Here is a 24,760-nt window from a genome sequence, read left to right as displayed (position 1 = left end):
CCGATTTCAAGGATATGGGCCATCTTGGAGTTTTGGTAAGGTTTTACAGATGTATGCTGGAGGAAAAATAAGAAGTGAGATGTAAGTCTTCCTGAAAGATGACAGCACTGCATGGGGGAAAAAAGTCATTTCATCTTTATAACTCTAGCAGTCAGACCTAGAGCTGAGTTGTGTGACTGGGGGGACTCACAATATTAATATACAACTCCTCTCTAGAAATCTTCATTTTAGAGTGTGACAAACACTGAGACAGTTGAATTGAATGTCTCAATAGGAGCACAGGGCCCTTAGGACAGAGAAGCGGCTGCCCGATTTACTGTAATTAAGTGCTAGATTTGTGAATGGAGCACCATAATGGCAAACAGCAACCTCATTTTCAATTCATTTTTCTCTTTGCTTAAAATGTCCTAAATATTGGAAACAAAAACTACCAGTATTTAATTGGAATGTCCCCCTTTTGTCTGCTCTGCTTTGTGTAACAAGAAAGCATACAATATACTTATTATGTTTATTTATTTGTGCTTAGAAAATAAAAGAGTGCTAGTTTAAGAGAGGCTGGATTTTATCTCTCCGCTGTGTAGGAAAGACTCAAATTGTTCTAAGCCTTCCAATGTTTGAAACACAGAAGCTTGTAAGAAAAATTAAAATCTGCCTCTGATTTCCTTGTGTTCTGAGTTTCCATAGACAAAAAAAAAATTCTCTCCTAAAAGAACGGCATACCACCTCGCACATATCCTGAGAGAAGCAAAGCAGGGTGGATGGTAGAGTGAATATAAGCTCAGTGGAAAAATAACAATAAAGATCTTAATTAAATCACCCAGGACCTTATTCCATAATGATACGCACCAGGTGTTTCTGCTTCTATTTAATCAGCTCAGCATTAGCTCCCTTTTAGAAACGGCACATACTGTTGTGGTGTATCCAGCTGAAACACACATCGACATGTACAATGCTTTTATTTTTTAAATTAATTTTTATTGGACAATAGTTGCTTTACAATGTTGTGTTGGTGTCTACTATACAGCAAAGTGAATCAGCTATACCTATATCTCCTCTTTTTTTGGGTTCCCTCCCCATTTAGGTCACCACAGATCACTGAGGACGCTTCCCTGGTTATATAGTGGTGGTGGTGGTTTAGTTGCTAAGTTGTGTTCGACTCTTGCGACCCCATGGACTGTAGCCCGCCTGGCTCCGCTGTCCATGGGATTCTCCAGGCAGGGATACCAGAGTGGGTTGCCGTTTCCTTTTCCACGGGATCTTCCCGACCCAGGAATCGAACCCTTGTCTCCAGCATTGCGGGCAGACTCTTTACCGACTGAGCCACAAGGGAATAGTAGGTTCTCATCAGTTATCTACTGTAGGTGAAAGTGAAAGTGTGAGTCACTCAGTCGTGTCCCACTCTTTGCGACCCCATGGACTGTAGCTCACCAGGCTCCTCTCTCCATGGAATTCTCCAGGCAAGAATACTGGAATGGGGAGCAACTCCCTTCTCCAGGGCATCTTCCCAATCCAGGGATCTAATCCCTGTCTCCTGCACTGCAGGCAGATTCTTTACCGTCTGAGCCACCAGCAAAGCCCATATGTATAGTATCAATAGTGTGTATGTGTCAATCCCAATCTCCCAATTCATCCCACTCCCAAATACAGTGCTTTTAAAATGTGTGTGTATCTATATCTCCCCAGTTCTTTCACTATATGTGGACTGACCTCATGGATCACCCAAAATGAAGGATGAAGTAGAAATAAAGCAGTTCTATGTTTATAGACACAAAAACACAGTAACTGTAGTTTTATGGAAACTAAGCTTAAGAAATGCAAGGCATTTACTGATTTCTCTCAGAAACCTCTCATATATAGGAGAAATATGTGTGAGCTTTGGGCTTTCATTTACCCAAATATGAGGAATTTATGTGCTAGAGTCAACCGACTGATAGTGGATGGAAAAGATTAGTGCAGGTCCTATTTGGCAGGCAGCTGGGTAGAAACCCATATGTTCTATGACATTGATTATAATTATTTTTCCATCATTCCAGGTTACATTCTTAGCAGGAATGTGAGCCAACTCTTTCCCTAGGAAGGCTCCTGCTGTGAAACCATCTTTGGCAATGAATCTTTAACAAAAGATCAGGAACTTGACATTTATTTTTAAGGCTGAGAAGAAAATGTGTGCAGTGCTGGAAGCAAATATAGGGATAGGAAAAGCTTCTCAACGGTTGTAGGGAGTTGCAGTGGAACAAGAAGAAATGTTATATGCCATGCCAGTGGCTTTACTTTTGCGAAATAGCAACTAATGACTAGGTATGGAATCAGTCAACTATGTATATAATGTTAAGCTTTAATGTCTTTTTAAAGTAGATGTGGAGGGCAATGTGTTTAACTGTTCTTTTGGATCAGTTGTGTCTTTATGATTTTATATTCAACTGATCATCAAGGAGATTGTTAGGATACTGGTTGTAACAGAAGTTTAGGATGATATATTAAGAAATCCCATGGACAGAGGAGCCTGGTGGGCTATATAGTCCATGGGGTCACAAAGAATTGGACACAACTGAGCGTCTGAGCAACTATTAAGAAACAGGAAGAGCAATCATTTTCATTCCAATTGACGAAATTGGAGAGTTTTTTTTTTTTTAATTTTTTTTCAGAAAAAGCATATGCATTCCAATTCATTCATCTGAGTTAGGGGGGTGAGTTCTTGGTAGAAAGGCCAAATAAAGTACTCTGGATGTTCCCATGAGGTGAGAAGTTTTCATCCTCACGTTGTCCACCAATAGTAAAGAAATTTCTTCAAAATTAATTGAAAAAGCAACAGAGGCAGAAAATGGCATGGCTGTCAGAAAGTTACCAAGTTAAACATAAAAGGGTGCCAGCTTTCCTCTAAAGGATGGTTATTTCTATCTCATGGCTTACTGCACTGTAATGACTGGTTTCTCCATTAAAATCAAACACAGAATATAATTAAGTAAATCCTTCAGGTTACATGTCTTTTAAAATTCCACTAGCTGAAAGACTCACCAGAGGAAGTAATAAGCACTTTAATAGATGCCCTGTACCATAAATTTAGTTCAGCTGTGACAAAGTCAGAATAAACCTCAATCATAGACAAGTTATAGGCACTGGACTGGTAAATTTTTTTTTCTGAGTTAGAATTTTCTAACCTTTTGGATGTAGTTTCTAATAGTATTCTTCTTCCTACCTTTGTGAAAACTTTAGCCCAAATAGATGTACACGTTTATACATGAGAATGAGGTCAGATGAAAAGTTTTGATTTAAAAAGGAAACCACATGTTATTGAAAACTGAAATATATCACAGTAATGGACCTGTGAATGCTACGTCCAAACTCATTGCAAGAGGATAAATTACCCACCCTTGTAATAGAGTTTTTAGATATGGAAAATGTATCATGTTCCTCATGTTCTAACACGTAGATTTACATTTGGTTACATAATCACAATTCAGTTTCTGTCTCACTTTTGATGGTCATGATCGTATCAATACAAAATCTCATTTCTAGAAACCATTACCATTACTTGTATGTGGGCCCTATTTTTTTTTTTTTTGTCTCCATCAGCTTTATTTTGTTTTACTTATTTTTAGCTGAACTGGGTCATCTTTTCTATGCGCAGGCTTTCTAGTTGCTGCGAGCGGGCTACTCTCCAGTTGGTGCACAGGTCTCTCATTGCTGTGGTTTCTGTTGTTGCCAAGCCCAGGCTCTAGGGCATGCAGTCTTCAGTAGTTGCAGCTTATGGTCTAGAGCACAAGCTCAGTAGTTGTGGCACGTGGGTTTAGCTGTTTTGCCGCATGTAGGGTCTTCCCAGACTAGGGATCGAACTCGTGCCTGCTGCATTGGCAGGTGGACTCCTAACCACTGGGTCACTAGGGAAGCCCTGGGCTCTATTTTTTTAAAAACCTTCTTGGGTTAGCATAGGTGAAGATGTTAATGGTATGGGAAATAACAGTAACAGTCCTCTCTACTCCTAGGCAAATGAATATATTCCCCCAGGATGGAGGAAAACTAAAGCGTTCCCATTCATGGTCTGCCTTAGCTCTTCATTAGCATAAGAGCTAACATTTACCAAATGTGCAAGGTTGTCTGCTAAACATTTTACATGCATTCTCTCATTTAATTCTCATAAAACTCTTAAATATTTTACATATTTAAGCCCCCCCACAACAATGCAATGAGAGAGATAATAATAGCCCCATTTTATACTGAGAAAACTGAAGCTTAGAGAGTTTAAGTTATTTGCCCAAAATCACACAGGGAGGAAGTCATCTCTCACAACCATCTGTGTCAGCTGTGTCTTCTAAGAAGCTAAGAGTGCAAGGAGTTGATTTGGGGAAAATGCCTGTGAAATTAAAAAATGGGGAGGAAGCAGGATAAGATAAGCAAAGCCCCTTGGACCATGATTTAAACCTGAAGCTTGTCAAAGACAAGTGAGGAGAAAACAGGATGAAACAAGGAGTGACTCAGAGCATAATGCAGGTCTGACAAAGTTTTCACCCACTCAGCGGGAGGCTCTGGAGCAAAGATTGCCAACTAGAGGAGATTCAGGTTGGGGACCAAGAGTTCAGGCCCTAGTCAAACAACCGTTTTCAGTTATTGTCTAAGGGGCTGTTCAGCAAGAGTGTGGCCTCAGCTCAAAAACCGAGGCTGCAGCTGGATGGAAGTGCTTTCTTGATGAGCGATCCAAGTGGTTCATCTTCCTGACTGCCAGAGCCCACCCCCTTGGACCGTGCAGACCTACTTCTTTCACATCTGGGGAACGACTCCTCCAGGGTTCTGGTGCACCTTTCTTCTTGTAGAGAAACTTAGGAGAGGGATGTTAGTGGGATAAACTATAGCCCTCAGCACTGCAGTTGGTCTTGGGGCCACAACTGGCACTCAGGCTCTCCCCTCTTCACCATCAATTCTAATTTTCCTCACCCCCAGCCATCATCTCTATTTGTCTCATTGTCTTCTTTGGCAGTGGAACACAACCCTCACTTCTGGGGGGTCTGTTTCTCAGGCTGAGGGTGCTCTACTTGTCCATATACATTCTTAGTTGGGCAAAGGCGTACCATAAAGCACCCAAGTGGGTCACCTGAGCTCCATATATATTCTTCCTTGCCCCTATTTTGTAGTAACAAACAGCTCTTCTCCTCCTCCTACTAATCAGAGCGTTTTTGTGTTTTTTTTTTTTAATTTTGACTACGCTGGGTCTTCATTGCTGCTCGTGGGCTTTCTCTAGTTTTGGCAAGCAGGCTAGTCTCTAGTTGTGGTGCTTGGACTTCTCATTGGGGTGGCTTCTTTTGTTGTGGTGCATGGGCTTAGTTGCCCCATGGCATGTGGAATCTTCCCGGACTAGGGGTCGAACCCGTGTCCTTTCTCTGCATTGGCAAGTGGATTCTTAACCACCGGACCACCAGCAAAGTCCCAAATGGAGCTCTTGTTAGTTCTCCATTCATGACTTTTTGTTAGGTTGACTGATCTCAGCCTCCTGCTTCTCCATTCTTGCTTTCTTTTGATTATATATATTAAGTAATATCCACTTTAGCTATCCAACTATTTCGCCCCATGGGATGTCATATTTTCTTTTGTGGGGCGAGGGGCATCCCTGAGTGGGCTGGAGGAGGATTTTCATATCCTATTCACCAAGATCTACACAACTCTCTTTGGGTCAAGGCCCCTGGCCTGCCATTCCACTTTGCTGGTCATTATAGTAATTTTTGACACCGTCGATTCTGGTGGTTAAGTGCTGCCCCCAACCTCTAGTGCTTCAGAGCCCCGTGCGACCCATTTCTGTCAGTAAGCCAAACTTGTGACAATCTTGCCTACTGGCAGCCTTTGCCGCCCTTGGATATCTCACTGATGCTGGTGTGCCTCTCTCTAACATAATCCTGACAGCTTTGGCAAATGCAGTGTACTCTGGGCCTATGTGTAGAACATAATCCCTTGGTGGGTCTTTCGGAGTCACTTAAAATATCTATTCCAACGTGCCCGTCTCCCTCAGCTTCTGTATTCCTTCTTCTACCATCTGGCAGGGCAACACAGACACTTGGACTTCACTGACAGTAGACATGCCTTGAAGAGCCACCCCAGCAGAGAGTTTTCCCCTTCCCCTAGGGCCCTTGTGTGTGTGTTAGTCTCAGTCTTGTCTGACTCTTTGCAACCCCATGGACTGTAGTTCACCAGGCTTCTCTGTCTATGGAATTCTTCCGGCAAGAATATTGGAGTGGGTTGCCATTCATTCCCTTCTCCAGGGGGTCTTCCCATGCCAGGGATCAAACCTGGGTCTCCTGTACTGCAAGCAGATTCTTTACTGTCTGAGCCACCAGGAAAGCCCCCTAGTCAGGGGTATAAATCCCATATGCTGGGAGAGTAGGCATATAGGATTTCAAGAAATTTTTTTCTTTAGTGTATCCTGTCCCAGGAATACTCTGGCTCCTACTGGAACATGCTGGCTTTTTCTTGCAGCTCCATTGTGGGGAGAGTTCTCTCTTCTCAGATCCAGCAGAATTATGCTGAACTCAACATAGTTGTGGACTTTGCAGCCAGGAGAGGAGGTGAGGCAGATGCTGAACAAGATCCCTGTTTTCTTGTGAGACTGAGGCTTCTACAGTATCTTTTTACCCCCAGGAGTGCTCGCTCTAAGTGGAGAGGGGAACCCCTCTGTCATCTCTGAGGGTTCAGGGAGGTTGAGGCGGTCAGAATAGTCAAGGGGGTGTGCCAGATCCTCTCATCCCACTAGTCAGGGTCCCAGGGGTCATATCCCGGGGTCCTGGCCATGGCATAACTGACTCAGCTGAGCATTCAGTCATGTTTGAGGCGCTTCAACTAGGGAATTCCCTGACAGTTCATTGTTGAGGACTGAGGTTCAATCCCTGGTCAGGGAACTAAGATCCTGCAAGTTGCATGGTGCAGCCAGAAAAAAAAGAAAGAAAACCTCTTCATCTCAGGAAGAGGACACAGTTCAAAGGCCCCGAGGAGGGCATTTGCTTGCAGAGCAGTGAGGCCAGTGCTGGGAGTGTGGTGAGCCAGGAGGTGGTCAGAGAAGTAGCTTTGTGGTTCTCCATCATGTGCGATGGGAATCTGTTGGAGGGTTTTGAGAAAAGGAATGACATGGGCCGACATATGTCCAAAGAATTTGGAGGCTTCCCTGGTGGTCTGGTGGCTATGACTCTGCACTGCCAAGGCAGGGGTCCCGGGTTCCATCCTTGGTCGGCAAACTAGATCCCACATGCTTCAACTAAGGGTGTCCATGCTGCAGCAATGATCGAAGATCCCATGTGCTGTGCCGCAACTAAGACTTGGTGCAGCCAAATAAATAAATAAAAATAAATAGTTTAAAATATCGTTATTAAAAAATAATTAATTTGGTTGTTGAACGGAGGGGGCAAAGGCAGAAGGAGGTAATCCAGTTAGGAGACTGCAGTAATCTAGATTAGAGATGCTGGTGATTGAGGGAGAGGTAGCCCAGGGGAAATGGAGACGTGGGCAGACATGGGGTGTATTTTGAATGTAGAGCAGACAGGGTTTGTTCATGAATTAGACGTGGGGAGGGAAAAAGAGACAAGTCAAGGATGACTCTAACGTTTATACCTGAGCAGCTGGAAGTTTGGAATAAGATTGCAGTCCATTTTTATTAAGTCTGAGATGCTTGAGTTATCTAAGGTTTGCCACCAAAGGTGTTCAGGATAGAGACCTAGGAGAGAGATAAACAAGTCATCAGTTCATGGATGGTAATTAAAGCTGTGAAACTTAATGAAATGCGAGTATAAACAGGGAAGATTTATGAGGGCTGAGTTGTGGGACACTCCCATGTTCAGAGCTCAGGGACGTGAGAAGGAGCCAGTAATGAAAATTGAGGACGAATAGCTATTGTGGCAGCTGCTTTTGTGCATAGGGAAGAAAATGCTCTAAGGAGGATCAGTTGTGATCAGTTAAAGTGATCAGTTGTGTTAAAGGTACAAAAGGTGCTGATTTCCTCAAGGAAAATGAGGGCAGGAAATTTATGACTGGATTGAGCAATGTGGAGCTGTTAGCACTTAACTGCTACTTGCATACTATCAACTGACCTTTGTTTATTTTCCATCTCCTCCCATTTAGATGTAACCTCTGCAACATTTTGTTTTGTTCACTACTACGTTCCTAGTTGCCTAATAGTGCCCAGTATATGGTAAGTGCTCGACAAATATTTCTCAATAAGTATTTCCTGAATGGAAATTTGTGAAAAACAAGAAAAACTTGCATTTTATTTCTCTATTCCTCTTTGTACAAAAATAGCTTGCATTTAAATTTCAGTAGAGGAAGTAACGGTGTAGCATTAGATTTTGAATTATGTTGAAAATTTGGCAAAGAATTTGACCTCACTAAGCTTTTGTTTGCTTATTCATAAAAGGAGACAGATGATAATATGTTTGAGAATGTACCCCAAACCATGTCCACTATATAGTTAGTACTGTTAATGTTTTGTAAATCTGAAGGGGTCACATGGACCAGAACACAGTGACATGTAAATTTATTTTAGATATATAACTCGTTTGACATGGGAAGTTTCATTTATTTGAGGAACCCAGAAAACAGGAAATGTTGCTGGTAGGTTGCATTTCCAACAAAAAGCATTTCCATATGTCTCAGGATGGAATAGGGCTTCCCAGGTGGCTCAGTGAGTAAAGAATCTGCCTGCCATACAGGATACTCAGGAGGCATGGGTTCGATCCTTGGGTTGGGAAGATCCCCTAGAGGAGGGCATGGCAACCCATTCTAATAATCTTGCCTGGGAAATCCCATGGACAGAGGAGCCTGGCAGGCTATGGTTCACAGGGGTGCAAAGAGTCATGATTGAAGCAATGGAGCACACAGGCACAGGATGGAATAAGGGTCATAATACACTAAGATTAGTCTTTTTTTTAATATAGCTCCTTTTATCCTTTTACTTTCGAATTTATCATGTCCTTACATTTTAAATTTTCCACTCATCTTCAACTATTTACCTAGCACTTACATTATATTTGGGCTTCCCTGGTAGCTCAGAGAGTAAAGAATCTGCCTTCAATGCAGGAGACACATGTTCAAACCCTGGGTTGGGACGATCCCCTGGAGAGGGAAATGTCCCCTCACTTTAGTACTCTTGCCTGGAGAATTCCATGGACAGAGTAGCCTGGCGGGCTACAGTCCACAGGGTTGCGAAGAGTCGGACAAATACTGGTGGCTCAGTAGCTGTGGCTCGTGGGCTCTAGAGCACAGGTCTCAGTAGTTGTGGGGCACAGGCTGAGTGGCCCTGTGGCATGTGGAATCTTCCCGGGCCAGGGAGCGAACCGGTGTCCCCTGCATTGCAATCTGCACTGCAAGGCGAATTCTTAACCACTGAACCACTAGGGAAGCCCTGAGATGAGTCTTATTATTATGCTTGTTTAACATTAAAATGTAATAGCTTTGAGGCTTTTTAAATTTTTTGTCTTACTGTAGATTCTATAGTTCAAGTACATTGTAGACCCAAGATGGGTAGGTTTTGGTGAGGCTACTTCCTCTAGACCTACCTTTCCCTAGATTGACCCGATCTGAATCTTACAGAAGGCACAGAATTGGCTAGGGCAGATGCCAAAGCTTAGAAAAACTGCAAATTCATTGTGATCCAAGCATTCACATTAAAAGGTTAACTAGGAAGCTCTTAAAGGATCTTGTAGGTTTAAAGTAGGTAAAGATTATATTTTAAACAAGATTGGCCTTTAGCAGGGGAAAAAAATGTGCTGAGTGAGGAGGTGGGATAACCAGTTGCAGTGGAGTTATTCTGGCTTATTGCTTAAGCGACCTGGGCTAGAAGCCAACTATCGAGGGTTAATATTTGTTTTTCCCCTGTTGATCTGGATTGGGCAACAACATAGCCTCCTGCCATTTTGCATTTCTTTGCACGTTAAACAAAGTCAACTGGTGATAACCTGAAGTCCCTTTGGGCCCAGAATATTTGGCCGTCACCTTAGTAGATGCCCAGAATGGTATTGGTATTGATGTATTGATATTGGACATCTTGGGGTGGTGATGACTGAAGTTCTGGTTCTTTGAAAATCAGTGCTCATGGGTGGGTACTAGACTTCACAAGGTGCTAATAACTAAAAAAAAATTTTGGCTGCTCTGGGTCTTTGGTGTAGTGCCTGGGCTCAGTTGCCCCATGGCATGTGGGATCTTAGTTCCCTGACCAGGCATCAAACCCACCTCCCCTGCATTGGAAGATGGATATTTTTTTTAAACCACTGGACCACCGGGGAAGTCCCAGAGACTGCTATGTTTCAGCCTTGAAACCATATCGTTATCAAGACTTTTGACTACTCTGAACTGAACTGAAGAATAAATGCTTTGTTTCAACAACTTAGAAGGCAGTGTCTGATGTGGTTTAAAAGAACGGATAACAACTCTGTTAGTGTGACATCAGTGCAGTAATTTCAGATCTAGGGTTGGTAAATAGCACATTGAAGTTATGCAGCTCACCGATCACTTATAACGTCACGTGTTTTAAAGAAGACACTTCAAGTCAGAAGTTCTAAATGAAAGAAAAGCAAACAAAATAATGATTGCCGAAAAGAATTTTAACTCACACTTGTGGTTTTGCTGAGAACAATTTTCAGTCAAAACTCATTAGATGATTTTTACATAACATATATAAAAACTCCAGAACAAAAAAGTGTTATTTTGTATTTCACATGCATCAGTTCTCTCATTTTAGATGGGAAACATTTAAAAATAGTTTCCATTTCAATTTTTGTTTAGGCCTAATTCTTTTGGCTGGCTCAACATCCTGTGGTTACTGTACCAAGACAATGAAATACTTCAAAACAAACTTTCTTTTATAAAACAATTAGATCCCTAGAAAAAGAACCCATGCTGTTTTCTTTTGTTGGGTCACTTCAAATATTCATTATTGAAAATTTTCCATTTACTTTTAATGGTTACAAATCTATTATTTTAAAATAAATTTTTCTAGGAAAAAACCCCACAATTATTCTATAAATACTATTTTTAAAAAGACCTTGAGTTTAAAACTTCTTTGGATATCTGTGACCACTGAAACATAAAACATGTGACATGAAAATGTCAGGCTTCGGAAAAGATTGGCTTTGGCGAAGAGATAGTGTGCTGAATGTAGACATACGCGTTCTTTGTAAGAACAATTTATATTAGAATCTACTGTTATCTATACAAATCTTAATTGAGTGGAGACTTGCACAGCTGTCCAATGAAGTTTTGTGAAAATGTTAATTCGTTTTAAGAAAAGAACTAAAATTACTAAACAGAAAAAAAAATATTTAGGGGAAAAAAACTGTAAGTCCATTAGCGATTTGGATTCAAGAGAAGTGAAAAGCAGAGAAAAGGAAAGATATTCCCATTTGAACGCAGAGTTCCAAAGAAGAGCAAGGAGAGATAAGAAAGCCTTCCTCAGCAATCATTGTAAAGAAATAGAGGAAAACAATAGAATAGGAAAGAGCCTCGTAGGCTGCAGTCCATGGGGTCGCTAAGAGTCGGACACGACTGAGCGACTTCACTTTCATGCATTGGAGAAGGAAATGGCAATCCACTCCAGTGTTCTTGCCTGGAGAATCCCAGGGACCGTGGAGCCTGCTGGGCTGCCACCTATGGGGTCGCACCGAGTCGGACACGACTGAGGTGACTTAGCAGTAGCAGTAGCAGCAGTAGAGATCTCTTCAAGAAAGTTGGAGTTACCAAGGGAACATTTCATGCAAAGATGGCCTCAATAAAGGACAGAAATGGTATGGACCTAACAGAAGCAGAAGATATTAAGAAGAGGTGGCAAGAATACACAGAAGAACTGTACAAAAAAGATCTTCACGACCCAGATAATCATGATGGTGTGATCACTCACCTAGAGCCAGGTATCCTGGAATGTGAAGTCAAGTGGGCTTTAGGAAGTATCACTACGAACAAAGCTAGTGGAGGTGATGGAATTCCAGTTGAGCTATTTCAAATCCTAAAAGATGATGCTGTGAAAGTGCTGCACTCAATATGCCAGCAAATTTGGAAAACTCAGCAGTGGCCACAGGACTGGAAAAGGTCAGTTTTCATTCCAATCCCAAGGAAAGGCAATGCCAAAGAATGCTCAAACTACTGCACAATTGCACTCATCTGACACGCTAGTAAAACAATGCTCAAAATTCTCCAAGCCAGGCTTCAGCAATACGTGAACCGTGAACTTCCAGATGTTCAAGCTGGCTTTAGAAAAGGCAGAACCAGAGATCAAATTGCCAGCATCCGCTGGATCACTGAAAAAGCAAGAGAGTTCCAGAAAAACATCTATTTCAGCTTTATTGACTACTCAAAAGCCTTTGACTGTGTGGATCACAGTAAACTGTGGAAAATTCTGAAAGAGATGGGAATACCAGACCACCTGACCTGCCTCTTGAGAAACCTGTATGCAGGTCAGGAAGCAACAGTTAGAACTGGATATGGAACAACAGACTGGTTCCAAATAGGAAAAGGAGTACATCAAGGCTGTATATTGTCACCCTGCTTATTTAACTCATATGCAGAGTACATCATGAGAAACGCTGGGCTGGAGGAAGCACAAGCTGGAATCAAGATTGCCGGGAGAAATATCAATAACCTCAGATATGCAGATGACACCACCCTTATGGCAGAAAGTGAAGAAGAACTAAAGAGCCTCTTGATGAAAGTGAAAGAGGAGAGTGAAAAAGTTGGCTTAAAGCTCAACATTCAGAAAACTAAGATTATGGCATCTGGTCCCATCACTTCGTGGCAAATAGATGGGGAAACAGTGGAAACAGTGTCAGACTTTATTTTTGGGGGCTCCAAAATCACTGAAGATGATGATTGCAGCCATGAAATTAAAAGACGCTTGCTCCTTGGAAGGAAAGTTATGACCAACCTAGACAGCATACTAAAAAGCATAGATATTACTTTGTCAACAAAGGTCCGTCTAGTCATGGTTTTTCCAGTGGTCATGTATGGATGAGAGAGTTGGACTATAAAGAAAGCTGAGCGCTGAAGAATTGATGCTTTTGAACTGTGGTGTTGGAGAAGACTCTTGAGAGTCCCTTGGACTGCAAGGAGATCCAACCAGTCCACCCTAAAGGAAATCAGTCCTGGGTGTTCATTGGAAGGACTGATGTTGAAGCTGAAACTCCAATACTTTGGCCACCTGATGCAAAGACCTGACTCATTTGAAAAGACACTGTTGTTGGGAAAGAGTGAAGGCAGGAGGAGAAGGGGACAACAGAGGATGAGATGGTTGGATGGTATCACCGACTCAGTGGACATGAGTTTGAGCAAGCTCCAGGAGTTGGTGATGGACAGGGAGGCCTGGCGTGCTGCAGTTCATGGGGTCGCAAAGACACGACTGAGTGACTGAACTGAACTGAACTGAATTCATCCAAGGAAGTTGTTATTGCACTTATAAAATTGGGCCCAAATATTGACAGTTTTCATTTTCTCTTGTTGGACCATCTAATTTAGAATCATGGATGACTGAAGTAAAACAGAATCTTAGACATTATCTGGGTCCACGGTTCTCAACTCTCACTGTGCATCAGAATTACCTGAGAAGGAATTCCCTGGTGGTCCAGTGGTTAGGACACTGCGTTTCCATTGCCTGGGACCCCGATTCAGTCCCTTGTCTGGGAACTAAGATCTCACAAGCCACAGGGCAGCCAAAAGAAAAAAAAATTGCCTGAGGAGTTTAGAAAAAATACCCATAGGCAGACCCCAACAGTTTGCCCCCGCATCTCTCACCCATCTAACTCAACTGGTCTGACGTGGGGCACAGCATCAATATGAGTGTGTCTGTGTGTGTGTTAAATTATACAAAATATGAAATTCACCATTTTAACAATTTTTAAGAGTACAGTTCAGCATCATTAGGATATTCACATTGTTATGCAACTAACACCACCATCCACCGCCAGAACTTTTTCATCTTCCCAAACAGAAATTCTGTACCCATTAAAAAATAACTCCCCGTCCCCTGTTCTTCCCAGTTCCTGATAATCACCATCCTACTTGCAGTTTTTATGAATTTGACTATGATAGGTATCTCACACAGGTAGCATCATGCAAGATTTGTCCTTTTGTATCTGGCTTAGTTCACTTAGCATAATGTCTTCAAGGTTCATCCCCACAGTAGCATGTACCAGAATGCATTCCTTTTCAAGCTGGTAGCATCCGTAGTTTTAAAAACTCCCCAAGTTATTCTAATGACGTGCCACCAGAGCTGAGACCCACTCAATTTCATCCAACTCCTTTCTTATTTGAGGCTTCCCGGGTGGTGCAGTGGTAAAGAATCCACCTGCCAGTGCAAGAGACTCAAGAAACTCAAGAGACGAGGGTTTGATGCCTGAGTCAGGAAGATCCCCTGGAGTAGGACATGGCAACCCACTCCAGTATTTGTGCTTGGAAAATTCCATGGACAGAGGAGCCTGTGGGCTGCAGTCCGTGGGGCTGCAAAGAGTCAGACACAACTGAATACACGCACACTTTCTTATGCAGATGAGAAAACTGAGGTTCAGAGAGAGGAAGTGACCTTCACTTACCATCTTCTCATTCAGCACGTACTTACTGCTCACCTACCATGTTCCGAGTAAGTTGGGACTCTGATCTTCCGATCTGAACTCTAAAGCTTCACAGGTTGCCCTATACGCCCCTTTCCTTGTGTTTGAAAAACTTCAGACTTCAATAGCAGTAAAATAGTACTTTAGACTCTGGGGCTATTTTGGGAACCAATTTTTAATATGTTTTTATTTAGAGTTCTATTTAGAATCATTTTGCTTTCTCTAATTATAATCAAAGTTGAATATAGTAATCACGAATCAAGCCAAACTATTAATTTAGTTGAGAATAGCTGATTTACAGTAACTTTAAGTTTACCCTCTAAACCAAGAGCTACCTGGTAAATAAAAAAATAAAAGAAAAGCCTTAAGATGCTATTTCTCTAAAAGATGGGTAGGAAAACGCCAGCCTTCAATTTGATTTCATCTGGCCATAGGAAAAATCCAAAGAATTTATGCCTTAGGCCATGAAATTATAACCTTACTTTAAAGTATATAATAGCAATGCCCTTAAAATATATTTTTGTGTAATGAAAATAATTCAAGAAAGTCCAAAAAAAGATGACTTAAAATGCAAACAAAAGGAATGTTTCATATTTCTTTAAAGATAAAATGATGAATTCATTTTACTTATATAAGTTTTATATTGTGGTAAAATATGCTTGACATAAAAGTTACCATTTTATCTGTTTTTAAGTGTTCATTTCAGTGGCAATAAGGGACTTCCCTGATGGTGCAGTGGTTAAGACTCTGTACTCTCAGTGCAGGGGGCATGGGTTTAATTCTTGGTTGGGGAACTAAGATCCCACATGCTGCACACTGTGGCCTAAAAAAAAAAATCATTGGCAATAAGTACATTCACAGTGTTGCATAACCATCACCAGTATCTATTTTCAGAACTTTTCATCACCATAGATAGAAACTCTATACCCATTGTACAATAACTCCTCATTCTTCTCTCCTCCAGTCGCTTGTAACATCTTTTATATTTTCTGTCTCTATGAATTTGTCTATTCTAGGTATCTCTTATAAATGGAACCATATATTTTTCCTTTGTGTCTGTTTTCCACTTAACATAATGCCCTCAAAATTCACCCATGTTGTAGCTTGTCTCAGAATTTCATTCCTTTTTAAGGTTGAATAATATTCCATTGCTTGTATATACATTTTGTTTATTCATTTATTTGTTGATAGACATTTGGCTTGTTTCTACTTTTTGGCTATTGTGAATAACACTGCCGTGAATGTGGGTATACAAGTATCTGTTCGAGTCCCTGCTTTCAATTCTTTTGGGTTTGTACCTACAAGTGAAATTGCTGGATCATATGGTAATTTTATGTTTAAGTTTTTGAGGAACTGCCTTTCTATTTTCCACAGTAACTGCACCATTTTACATTCCCACCAGCAATGCACCAGGGTTAAAGTTTCTCAAATACTCTTCAACTTAAGTAAAATTTTAATCTTTATTTATATAACCCTAGATATTAAAAAGTTTTCTAATCCCCTTGTCTTTAAATAATTATTCTGCATTTCTAGGTGGCGTGGTTGTTTTTCAGTCCAATATAAATGTTCAAATTCTTATTATTCTATTCTACATCTACCTTCTTTGATTATAAAAGCAATATTTACTCATTGAAAACCTACAATTCATATAATCCATGTTTTTCCAGGTTTCACCAAGCTTAGAGTACTGATGTGGTCACATTAACAATAGTATCTGAAATTTTACTGCCTCTTGCTCCCAGGGAGATCTTCCTTCCTCCAGTTCTGCCCTACCTGAGGTCGGTCCTGAAAGTCCTCAGGAAACCTCTGCATGAACTGCGGTAGGGGTGGGGGGCGGTGGCGGAAGTGTTATAGTCACTGATGTAATTCCTGGGGAAGCCACTGGAGGGCAGCAGCTCCCTCCCACTCTTTACCCTCGCTCTGGTGAGGACACTGCCACGAGGCCAATTCCTTTTTTGAAGCAGCAACTCTAAGATCATGGCATCCGGTCCCATCACTTTATGGCAAATAGATGGGGAAACAGTGGAAACAGTGACAGACTTTCTTTTGGGGGGCTGCAAAATCACTGCAGATGGTGAGTGCAGCCATGAAATTAAAAGATGCTTACTCCTTGGAAGAAAAGCTATGACCAACCTAGACAGCATATTAAAAAGCAGAGACATTACTTTGCCAACAAAGGTCCATCTAGTCAAAGCTATGGTTTTTCCAGTAGTCATGTATGGATGTGAGGGTTGGACCATAAAGAAAGCTGAGCACCAAAGAATTGATGCTTTTGAACTGTGGTGTTGGAGAAGACTCTTGAGAGTCCCTTGGACTGCAAGGAGATCCAGCCAGTCCATCCTAAAGGAAATCAGCCCTGAATATTCATTGGAAGGACTGATGCTGAAGCTGAAACTCCATTACTTTGGCCACCTGATGCGAAGAACTGACTCATTTGAAAAGACCCTGATGCTGGGGAAGATTGAAGGCGGGAGGAGAAGGAGACGACAGAAGATGAGATGAATGGCATTACCGATTCAGTGGACATGACTTTGAGTAAACTCTGGGAGTTGGTGATGGACAGGGAGGCCTGGCGTGCTGCAGTCCATGGGGTTGCAAAGAGTCGGACACACTAAGTGACTGAACTGAGCTGAACTGAACTCTCAAAGTGCTGCGTGGCAATTACTGTACAGAAACAGGGATGTGTCTGTCATATAGTTTCTGATCACACTTTGTCACTTGGGTTTCTAGAGCCCCATGAGGAAACTCAAGCACAAGTCTGAATCCAAAATTAACAATTGATGGAGAAAGTGAAAAAAAAAAAAAGCTCTAACAACTGATAGCTGGACGCTCATAGCTGGCCGTAGTGTTCCCACATTGAAAATGAACAATTTTACAAGAGTTTACAATTATCAAAGTCACTCTGATGATGGAACAAGGCAATAACTAGACTATGCCGTAATCATATCTAAACACAGGTAGAAATAAAGGCATCCAAGCACCACAGAAATGTCCAAACACCTCCCTTTTCTAGTTGCATGAGTGACTATACCTTCTTAGGTAAAAATTAAAATCCCCAATCATTGAATTGCCCTTTCTTCAGGACAGACCTCAATCTAGAACAAGCCTTTGTCTCCCCGTCAGTCAACCAGCCCAAGTCCAGATGCTAATGAGACCCTCCTAACTCGTTCTTAACCTTGACACTCCCAGGTTCTGGAGTGTGCATTCCCCCTCTCTGCAAGATTATAAACCTAACTGTATCTGACAACAGTTGTATTTCTAGTGGCTTTATTATTAGTATTATTGCATTGGGTCTTAGTTGCTGCTTGCAGGCTCTTCTCTACTTGCAGTGCACAGGCTTCTAATGGCGGTGGCTTCTCTTGTTGCAGACACACGGGGTTCAGTAGTTGCAACTGGTGGGCTCTAGAGGGCGGAATCAATAGTTGTGGCACATGGGCTTGGTTCCTCTGCGGCATGTGGGATCTTCCAGGACCTGAGATTGAACCTGTTCACCTTGAATTGGCAGGCAGATTCTCAACCACTGAACCACCGAGGGAGTCCATCCGGTGGCCTTTGACTGACAAGCTGTAGCTGGAGACGTTTAAGAGATTCAGGCTGTTGCCACCACTCTGCTTCCTCACGGCCTCACCCCTCTTCCAAACTGATGCTTGCCGAATGGCTGGAGCTTTAGGTGAAAAAATTTTTGTGTATTTTCTGAAAACTGACAGTGAACATGGAATACTTTTATAATTTAAAATATATATATACCTTTAAAATAGTTGTACCTAAGAGTGTATATACTCTTCAGCCCACTACACCACTGGTAAAAACGCTTTGAACATCTCTATGATTTTCTCCTTGCTTTACACATCAAAATCATGACTCTACCCTTTCTGTCTCTCTTTTTTTAATTGGAGTATAATTAATTCCTTTGCAATGTTGTATTAGTCTTTGCTGTACAATGAAGTGAAGCTGCTGTATGTATACATACAGCCCCTTCCTCTCGGACCTCCCTCCCCATCCCACACCTCTAGGTCATCACAAAGCAAAGAGTTGAGCTTCCTGTGCTTTATAGCAGGTTTCCACTAACTATCTTTGTGTAAAATAGATAGTTTGTGTGTATGCGTGCCAAGTCACTTCAGTTGTGTCCAACTCTGTGGACTGTAGCCCACCAGGCTCCTCTGTCCATGAGATTCTCCAGGCAGGAACACTGGAGTGGGTTGCCATGCCCTCTTCCAGGGGATCTTCCCTCTTCCAGGGGATCTTCCCTCTTCCAGGGGATCTTCCTGGCCTAGGGATCTAATCTGCTGTCTCTTATATCTCCTGCAATGGCAGGCGGATTCTTTACCACTAGTGCCACTTGGGAAGCTCCGTAGTGTATATGAAAGTGAAAGTCGCTCAGTCATGTCCGACTTTTTGCGACCCCATGGACTGTACAGTCCATGGAATTCTCCAGGCTAGAATACTGGAGTGGGAAGCCCATTCGATTCTCAACCCAGGGATCGAACCCAGGTCTCCCGCATTGCAGGCAGATTCTTTGCCAGCTGAGCCACAAGGGAAGCCCAAGAATACTGGAGTGGGTAGCCTATCCCTTCTCCAGCAGATCTTCCAGACCCAGGAATCAAACCAGGGTCTCCCACATTGCAGGCAGATTCTTTCTCAGCGGAGCTAGCATACATCAATCCTAATCTTCCGATTCGTCCCACCCTCCTCTTCCCTCTGCTTTTTGTTGGTTTTTCTACCCCTTCATTGCTCCTCTTTTTTACTTTTTCCTCTCTAAGAGCTTCTTTTCTTAGCTTATACATATATATTCACTTTTATTCCATTCTTCCCTGTGTGAGTTCTACGGGAGGGCCTGTGAGCTCTCCAGTGAGTAATAGCTTCTGGCAGAAGTGGGACCACCTCTTTCTGCCCAGCTTGGGAAATATCATGACTTGATCGTGGCTCTCCTTCCTGTTGACCCTGAGTGGGGATTCAAAATGCTGTTCAATGCACTCCTGGTCACTACAGCTGACATACTGGGGCTGACCTTCTAGATGAAAATGGTTTGTCATCTCCCAACACAGGTAACGATCTTGACAATTAAACTCCCCCTCTTCATAATTTGTGATCTCGTTGCTGTCACCTAGGGGCTTCCCAAGTGGCGTTAGTGGTAAAGAACCTGCCTTCCAATGCAGGTGACATCAGAGATGTGAGTTTGATCCCTGGGTCAGGAGGATCCCCTGGAGGAGGGCATGTCAACCCACTCCAGGATTCTTGCCTGGAAAATCCCATGGACAGAGGAGCCTGGCAGGCTACAGTCCACAGAGTCACAAAGAGTAGGACACGGCTGAAGCAACTTGGCACACACACACACCATCACCTAGACTGAGATAAACACTCTTGAACAGCCTTTAAAGAAAATGATATTGGAAGAGTGATATTTAAATTACTTAGATTGGAAGAAAAAATGCTCATTTTTCTTGCTCTCTAAATTACTCATTGATATGAGGAACATATAAGAAATGGTGTTATTTATTAATAATTAGAAATAGGTCTATCTTACCTAATATGGCAACTTTATGTAATAATAAACTATTTTCCTTTATTAAATCTTTTACTTCCTAAATCTTTACTAAATAAATTTTTTACTTATTGAGTACCTGCATTCATTCATCTCCATCAATGAGATTTTTAGAGTTCCTGCAGCTGCATTTACTATTTCAGAGTCATGCATATCCTTTTCTGTGTTTTTCTAAATAAATCAAAATTGAAGCTTTTATGACTTATCAGAACTTTTTTCTGAGAAATACATGTCCCAGAACAGCCCAAAGGAACACAGAGGAGCCACTGTCATTTTTAGTACAGAGCTCCAGACAATATGACCATCAGAGACAGTTGTACTCTTTATATTTTCACGTTCCTACTGGCATTGTAAATTTTTTAATCACTGAAAAATTTACCAAATCTCAGTGTGGGGACCCAGATGAAAATCTTCACAAGTTCAGAGGAAGCAAAATTATTGTAAATAAAAGACTGCAGACACAAATGGAAAAATATTAAGATCAGTGTTATTGTTGTTTGTATTGTTGCATTCCTGAGGCATATTTTTATTTTGATCCAAAGGCCTAACGGTTTTTTGAGAGGTGGAGGAAGGTGGAGAAAAAAACCCAGCTTTGTCTTTTATTTAGTTGCTAAATAACATATCTGTCAGCACTTAAGTTCATATATAATCAAAGTAAACATTTATCTTAGGCTTTCTGTGTGTCATGCCCTCTCTTGAGTTTCATATGTATTAACTTGTTTACTCCTTAAACAACTCTTAAGATAGCAATACTATTCTTATGCTTATTTTACAAATATCCAAACTGAGCCATAGAGAGATTAATATTAAGAAATTACCAATGTTGTCCATTAATTAAGCGGTAAGGCTAATTTTAAACTTCAGAAGTCTGGGTCTCATAGTTGTAACTTCTTCTCTATTGGATAGAACCTCCTGAGACAGTGATCAGACCCCCACCCTCCTCCCTGATCCAAGCTGGGCCACCCTAGGCCAGCTGAACACTCTCCCTGTAATTTCTGTCCCAAGTCACAGGGGGATGGCTGCAAATGTTTGGAGTCAGTACATCCCAGTTGAGGGGCTATCCTAACAGGCCATCCGTCCCACCAACTTTTCTTGAATTCTTGTCCCTGACTCTTCAGATCTGCCCTGTTTCCAACTTGTATCCAAGCCTGCTTTGCCACCCTTCCTATGGATTCTGTAAGCTTGTCACCTAACTTCCAGTAAATTTCCTTCTCCTTGAGTTGCCAAAGTTACTTTCTGTTTCTCACAACCAAACAACACTGGATGTGAGGGAAGATGCCTGTTTCTTTAAATGCTCTCTGCTGTACTCACGATGTACACAAAGGAGGTACCCGGTCATTCAGAAGGGCTAGCCCTGCAGGTCAGCGGCCTAAATGCTATGCTAGATCTTCCACTTACTAGTCTCTTATCTATAAATGGAGCCAATAGTAGTACCTATCTCAAAGAGTTGCTGTGAAGATTAAATGTGAGAAACATATAAAGTGCTTGGAAGGGTATTTGGCATATACATGCGTGTGTTAGTCACTCAGTTGTGTCTGACTCTTTTCAAACCTGTGGACTGTAGTCCACCAGGATCCTCTGTCCACGGGATTCTTTAGGCAAGAATACTGGAGTGGGATGCCATTCCCTTCTCCAGGGGATCTTTCCAACCCAGGGATCAAAACCAGGTCTCCTGCCTTGCAGGCAGATTCTTTACCATCTAAGCCACCAGAGAAGTCCACTTGGCATATACTTAGCATCCAATAAATATTACCTTTTCTATTATCAAATGAAAATCATTCCAGTTGCAAATGCAATATATAGCAGTAATTTAAATTCAACATTAAAATTTAATCCTTCATCTGTAAGTCCTCACATATCTAAGCAAGGTATTAGTTTAATTTAAAAATCTCCAGAGAGAAACTTTCTGAAAAAATCTATATGTATGAAAAGATGTTCTTTAGGTTCTGTATCACTCTTGTTTTAATATATATTTTATCTAGTGAAATATTTCTTCTTATTTTAACTATTCCCTGAGATACAGTGCTGTGAATATATTAATTTTTCATACAAGTAGGTGAAGGTGTATAATAAAACACTGTGGTGGCAGTTTAGTCACCAAGTCACGTCCAACTCTTCGACCCCTTGGACCGTAGCCTGCCAGGCTCCTCTGTCCATGGGATTCCCTAGGCAAGGATACTGGAGTGGGTTGTCATTTCATCCTCCACTGAAACATTGCAATAAATATTCTCTCTGAGAAGATCATCTTGAAATGTGTATAGATAAAGCCACTTCAGTTTACTTTGTAAGTTTCAAAATATGAGTTCTGAGTAAAATTTCTAGCATCTTTTTCTCCAAGGAGGTTGCATTTACTCTGGACTTTTTGGAGGCAGCTATAGTAGGTGAGTGATTGTCAACCTTGTGAAATAGCTAAGTGAGAAACATATATTAGGTTGTTTTTTTCCTACTGACCTGAATTATCTTAATTGGCTCCACTGAATTCATTAGATAAATATTCAACCCTCAAATTGTCTTTCCTGTTTAAAAGATCAAAGTATGCACTGAGAATGGTTTCTGATTAAAGATGCAATTCATCTAAAATAGAGGCAGCTAGCTATTAAATACCATACCATCAAAGTTAAGCTTTTAAAATGAAAATTAAAGTTTCAAATGCAGAACTAAATATGAATAAGTGAGAAAGAAAGTTCTCTTCAGGAAAAACAGAGACAAAAAACACATAAACAAGACAAAGACATTTATAGGCATAGAGATAATTCAAGCAAGTGACAACATAAAAATATAAAGCTATTAAAAACATCTTCAGAGAGATAAATAAGGATATGAACTCACGAAATAATAAAGAACCCTTGGAAATTGAAAATATTGTAGCAGAAGCAAAAACTTTAATAAATGATTTGGAAGATACAGTTGAGGAGTCTTCCAGAAGGAAGAAAAAAAAACCCTCAAAAAGATGGAAATTGGAGAGAAAAAAAGTATAGGCTCACTGCAAAACATCCAATTTCTATCTAAAACGTGACTACCTCTAAGATAGAACTTTTTTTGTTTTGTTTTGTATATTGCCTAGAACAAAACCAGACACATAGCATGTCCTCAATATGTACTTTTTTTTTTTAATGAAATGAGTTGAAGACATAAGAACAGGGAAAATCAGTTCAGTCGCTCAGTCGTGTCCGACTCTTTGCAACCCCATGAATTGCAGCACGCCAGGCCTCTCTGTCCATCACCAACTCCCGGAGTCCACCCAAACCCATGTCCATCGAGTCGGTGATGCCATCCAACCATCTCATCCTCTATCGTCCCCTTCTCCTTCTGCCCCCAATCCTAACCAGCATTAGGGTCTTTTCCAATGAGTCAACCCTTATGCAGGTCAGGAAGCAACAGTTAGAACTGGACATGGAACAACAGACTGGTTCCAAATAGGAAAAGGAGTACGTCAAGGCTGTATATTGTCACCCTGCTTATTTAACTTATATGCAGAGTACATCATAAGAAACGCTGGGCTGGAAGAAACACAAGCTGGAATCAAGATTGCCGGGAGAAATATCAATACCTCAGATATGCGGATGACACCACCCTTATGGCAGAAAGTGAAGAAGAACTAAGGAGCCTCTTGATGAAGGTGAAAGAGGAGAGTGAAAAAGTTGGCTTAAAGCTCAACGTTCAGAAAACTAAGATCATGGCATCTGGTCCCATCACTTCATGGGAAATAGATGGGGAAACAGTGGAAACAGTGTCAGACTTTATTTTTTTGGGCTCCAAAATCACTGCAGATGATGATTGCAGCCATGAAATTAAAAGACGCTTACTCCTTGGAAGGAAGGTTATGGCCAACCTAGATAGCATATTTAAAAGCAGAGACATTACTTTGCCAACAAAAGTCCGTCTAGACAGGGAAAATAGAAAGGAGCAAATTATCAGATATATTTCCAGAGTGAAAAGATCTTAACATTCAAAAGATTCCTTAGCATAAGGAATGGGGAAAGACCATATCAAGATACATGATTGCAAAACTTTAGGAGATCAGAGACAAAGCTTCCAAAGAGGAGGAGAAAATTCATGCATAAAATCAAGAATCAGAGCTGCTTTGAACTTCCCAAGAGCAAAGCAGGAACTATGTCAGATAGCAGTTAGGAGTTGTCAGCATGTGATTTTATACATTCTTTTTTATGTCTTATGATACAGAGAAACCTATTTCATTCATGCACAATGACAGAGAACAATCTACTTTAATATCATGTAAAATTAGTACTTATGTGCCACATGTGTGTGCGTGCTAAGTCGCTTCAGTCGTGTCTGACTCTTTGCAAACCTACGGACTGTAGCCCACCAGGCTCCTCTGTTCATGGGCTTCTCCAGGCAAGAATACTGGAGTGGGATGCCATGCCCTCCTCCAGGGGATCTTCCCACCCAGGGATCGAACCCAGCTCTCTTATGTCTCCTGCATTGGCAGGCGGGTTCTTTACCGCTAGTGCTGGGAAGCTCCCCAGCGCCACTAAATTCTTTGTAAATATTGTCATCAGATATGAAAAGCAGGTTCATGTCTTAAGTTTTGTAGCTTGATATAGTTCCATGGTGCCAAATTAAAATTAAAACCATTAACTATTCAATTTGTTGAAGGTGCCCTCATTGCATGCAATTCTAACAGATAGAAAATGGAGGC

General features: G+C 41.4%; 1 protein-coding gene across 2 annotated transcripts in view; it reads left to right on the top strand.

The window, feature by feature from the left end:
* The window catches only part of LOC145543477 (uncharacterized), a 71,175-nt gene that overhangs the window by 12,793 nt on the left and 33,622 nt on the right, over positions 1 to 24,760 (top strand). For both annotated transcript variants that reach the window (XM_081585092.1, XM_081585090.1), the window contains exon 3: positions 8,092 to 8,161. In XM_081585092.1, coding sequence (XP_081441218.1) covers positions 8,092 to 8,161 — 70 coding nt within the window. The remainder of the gene's footprint in view (positions 1 to 8,091; positions 8,162 to 24,760) is intronic.

Source organism: Giraffa tippelskirchi, chromosome 3 (assembly GCF_054371585.1).
Source record: "Giraffa tippelskirchi isolate mGirTip1 chromosome 3, T2T-mGirTip1v1.2.pri, whole genome shotgun sequence".
In the NCBI taxonomy this organism is placed as follows: Eukaryota; Metazoa; Chordata; class Mammalia; order Artiodactyla; family Giraffidae; genus Giraffa; species Giraffa tippelskirchi.
The sequence above is the reverse complement of the archived record's forward strand: the minus strand, read 5'-3'. Positions and strand labels throughout refer to the sequence as shown.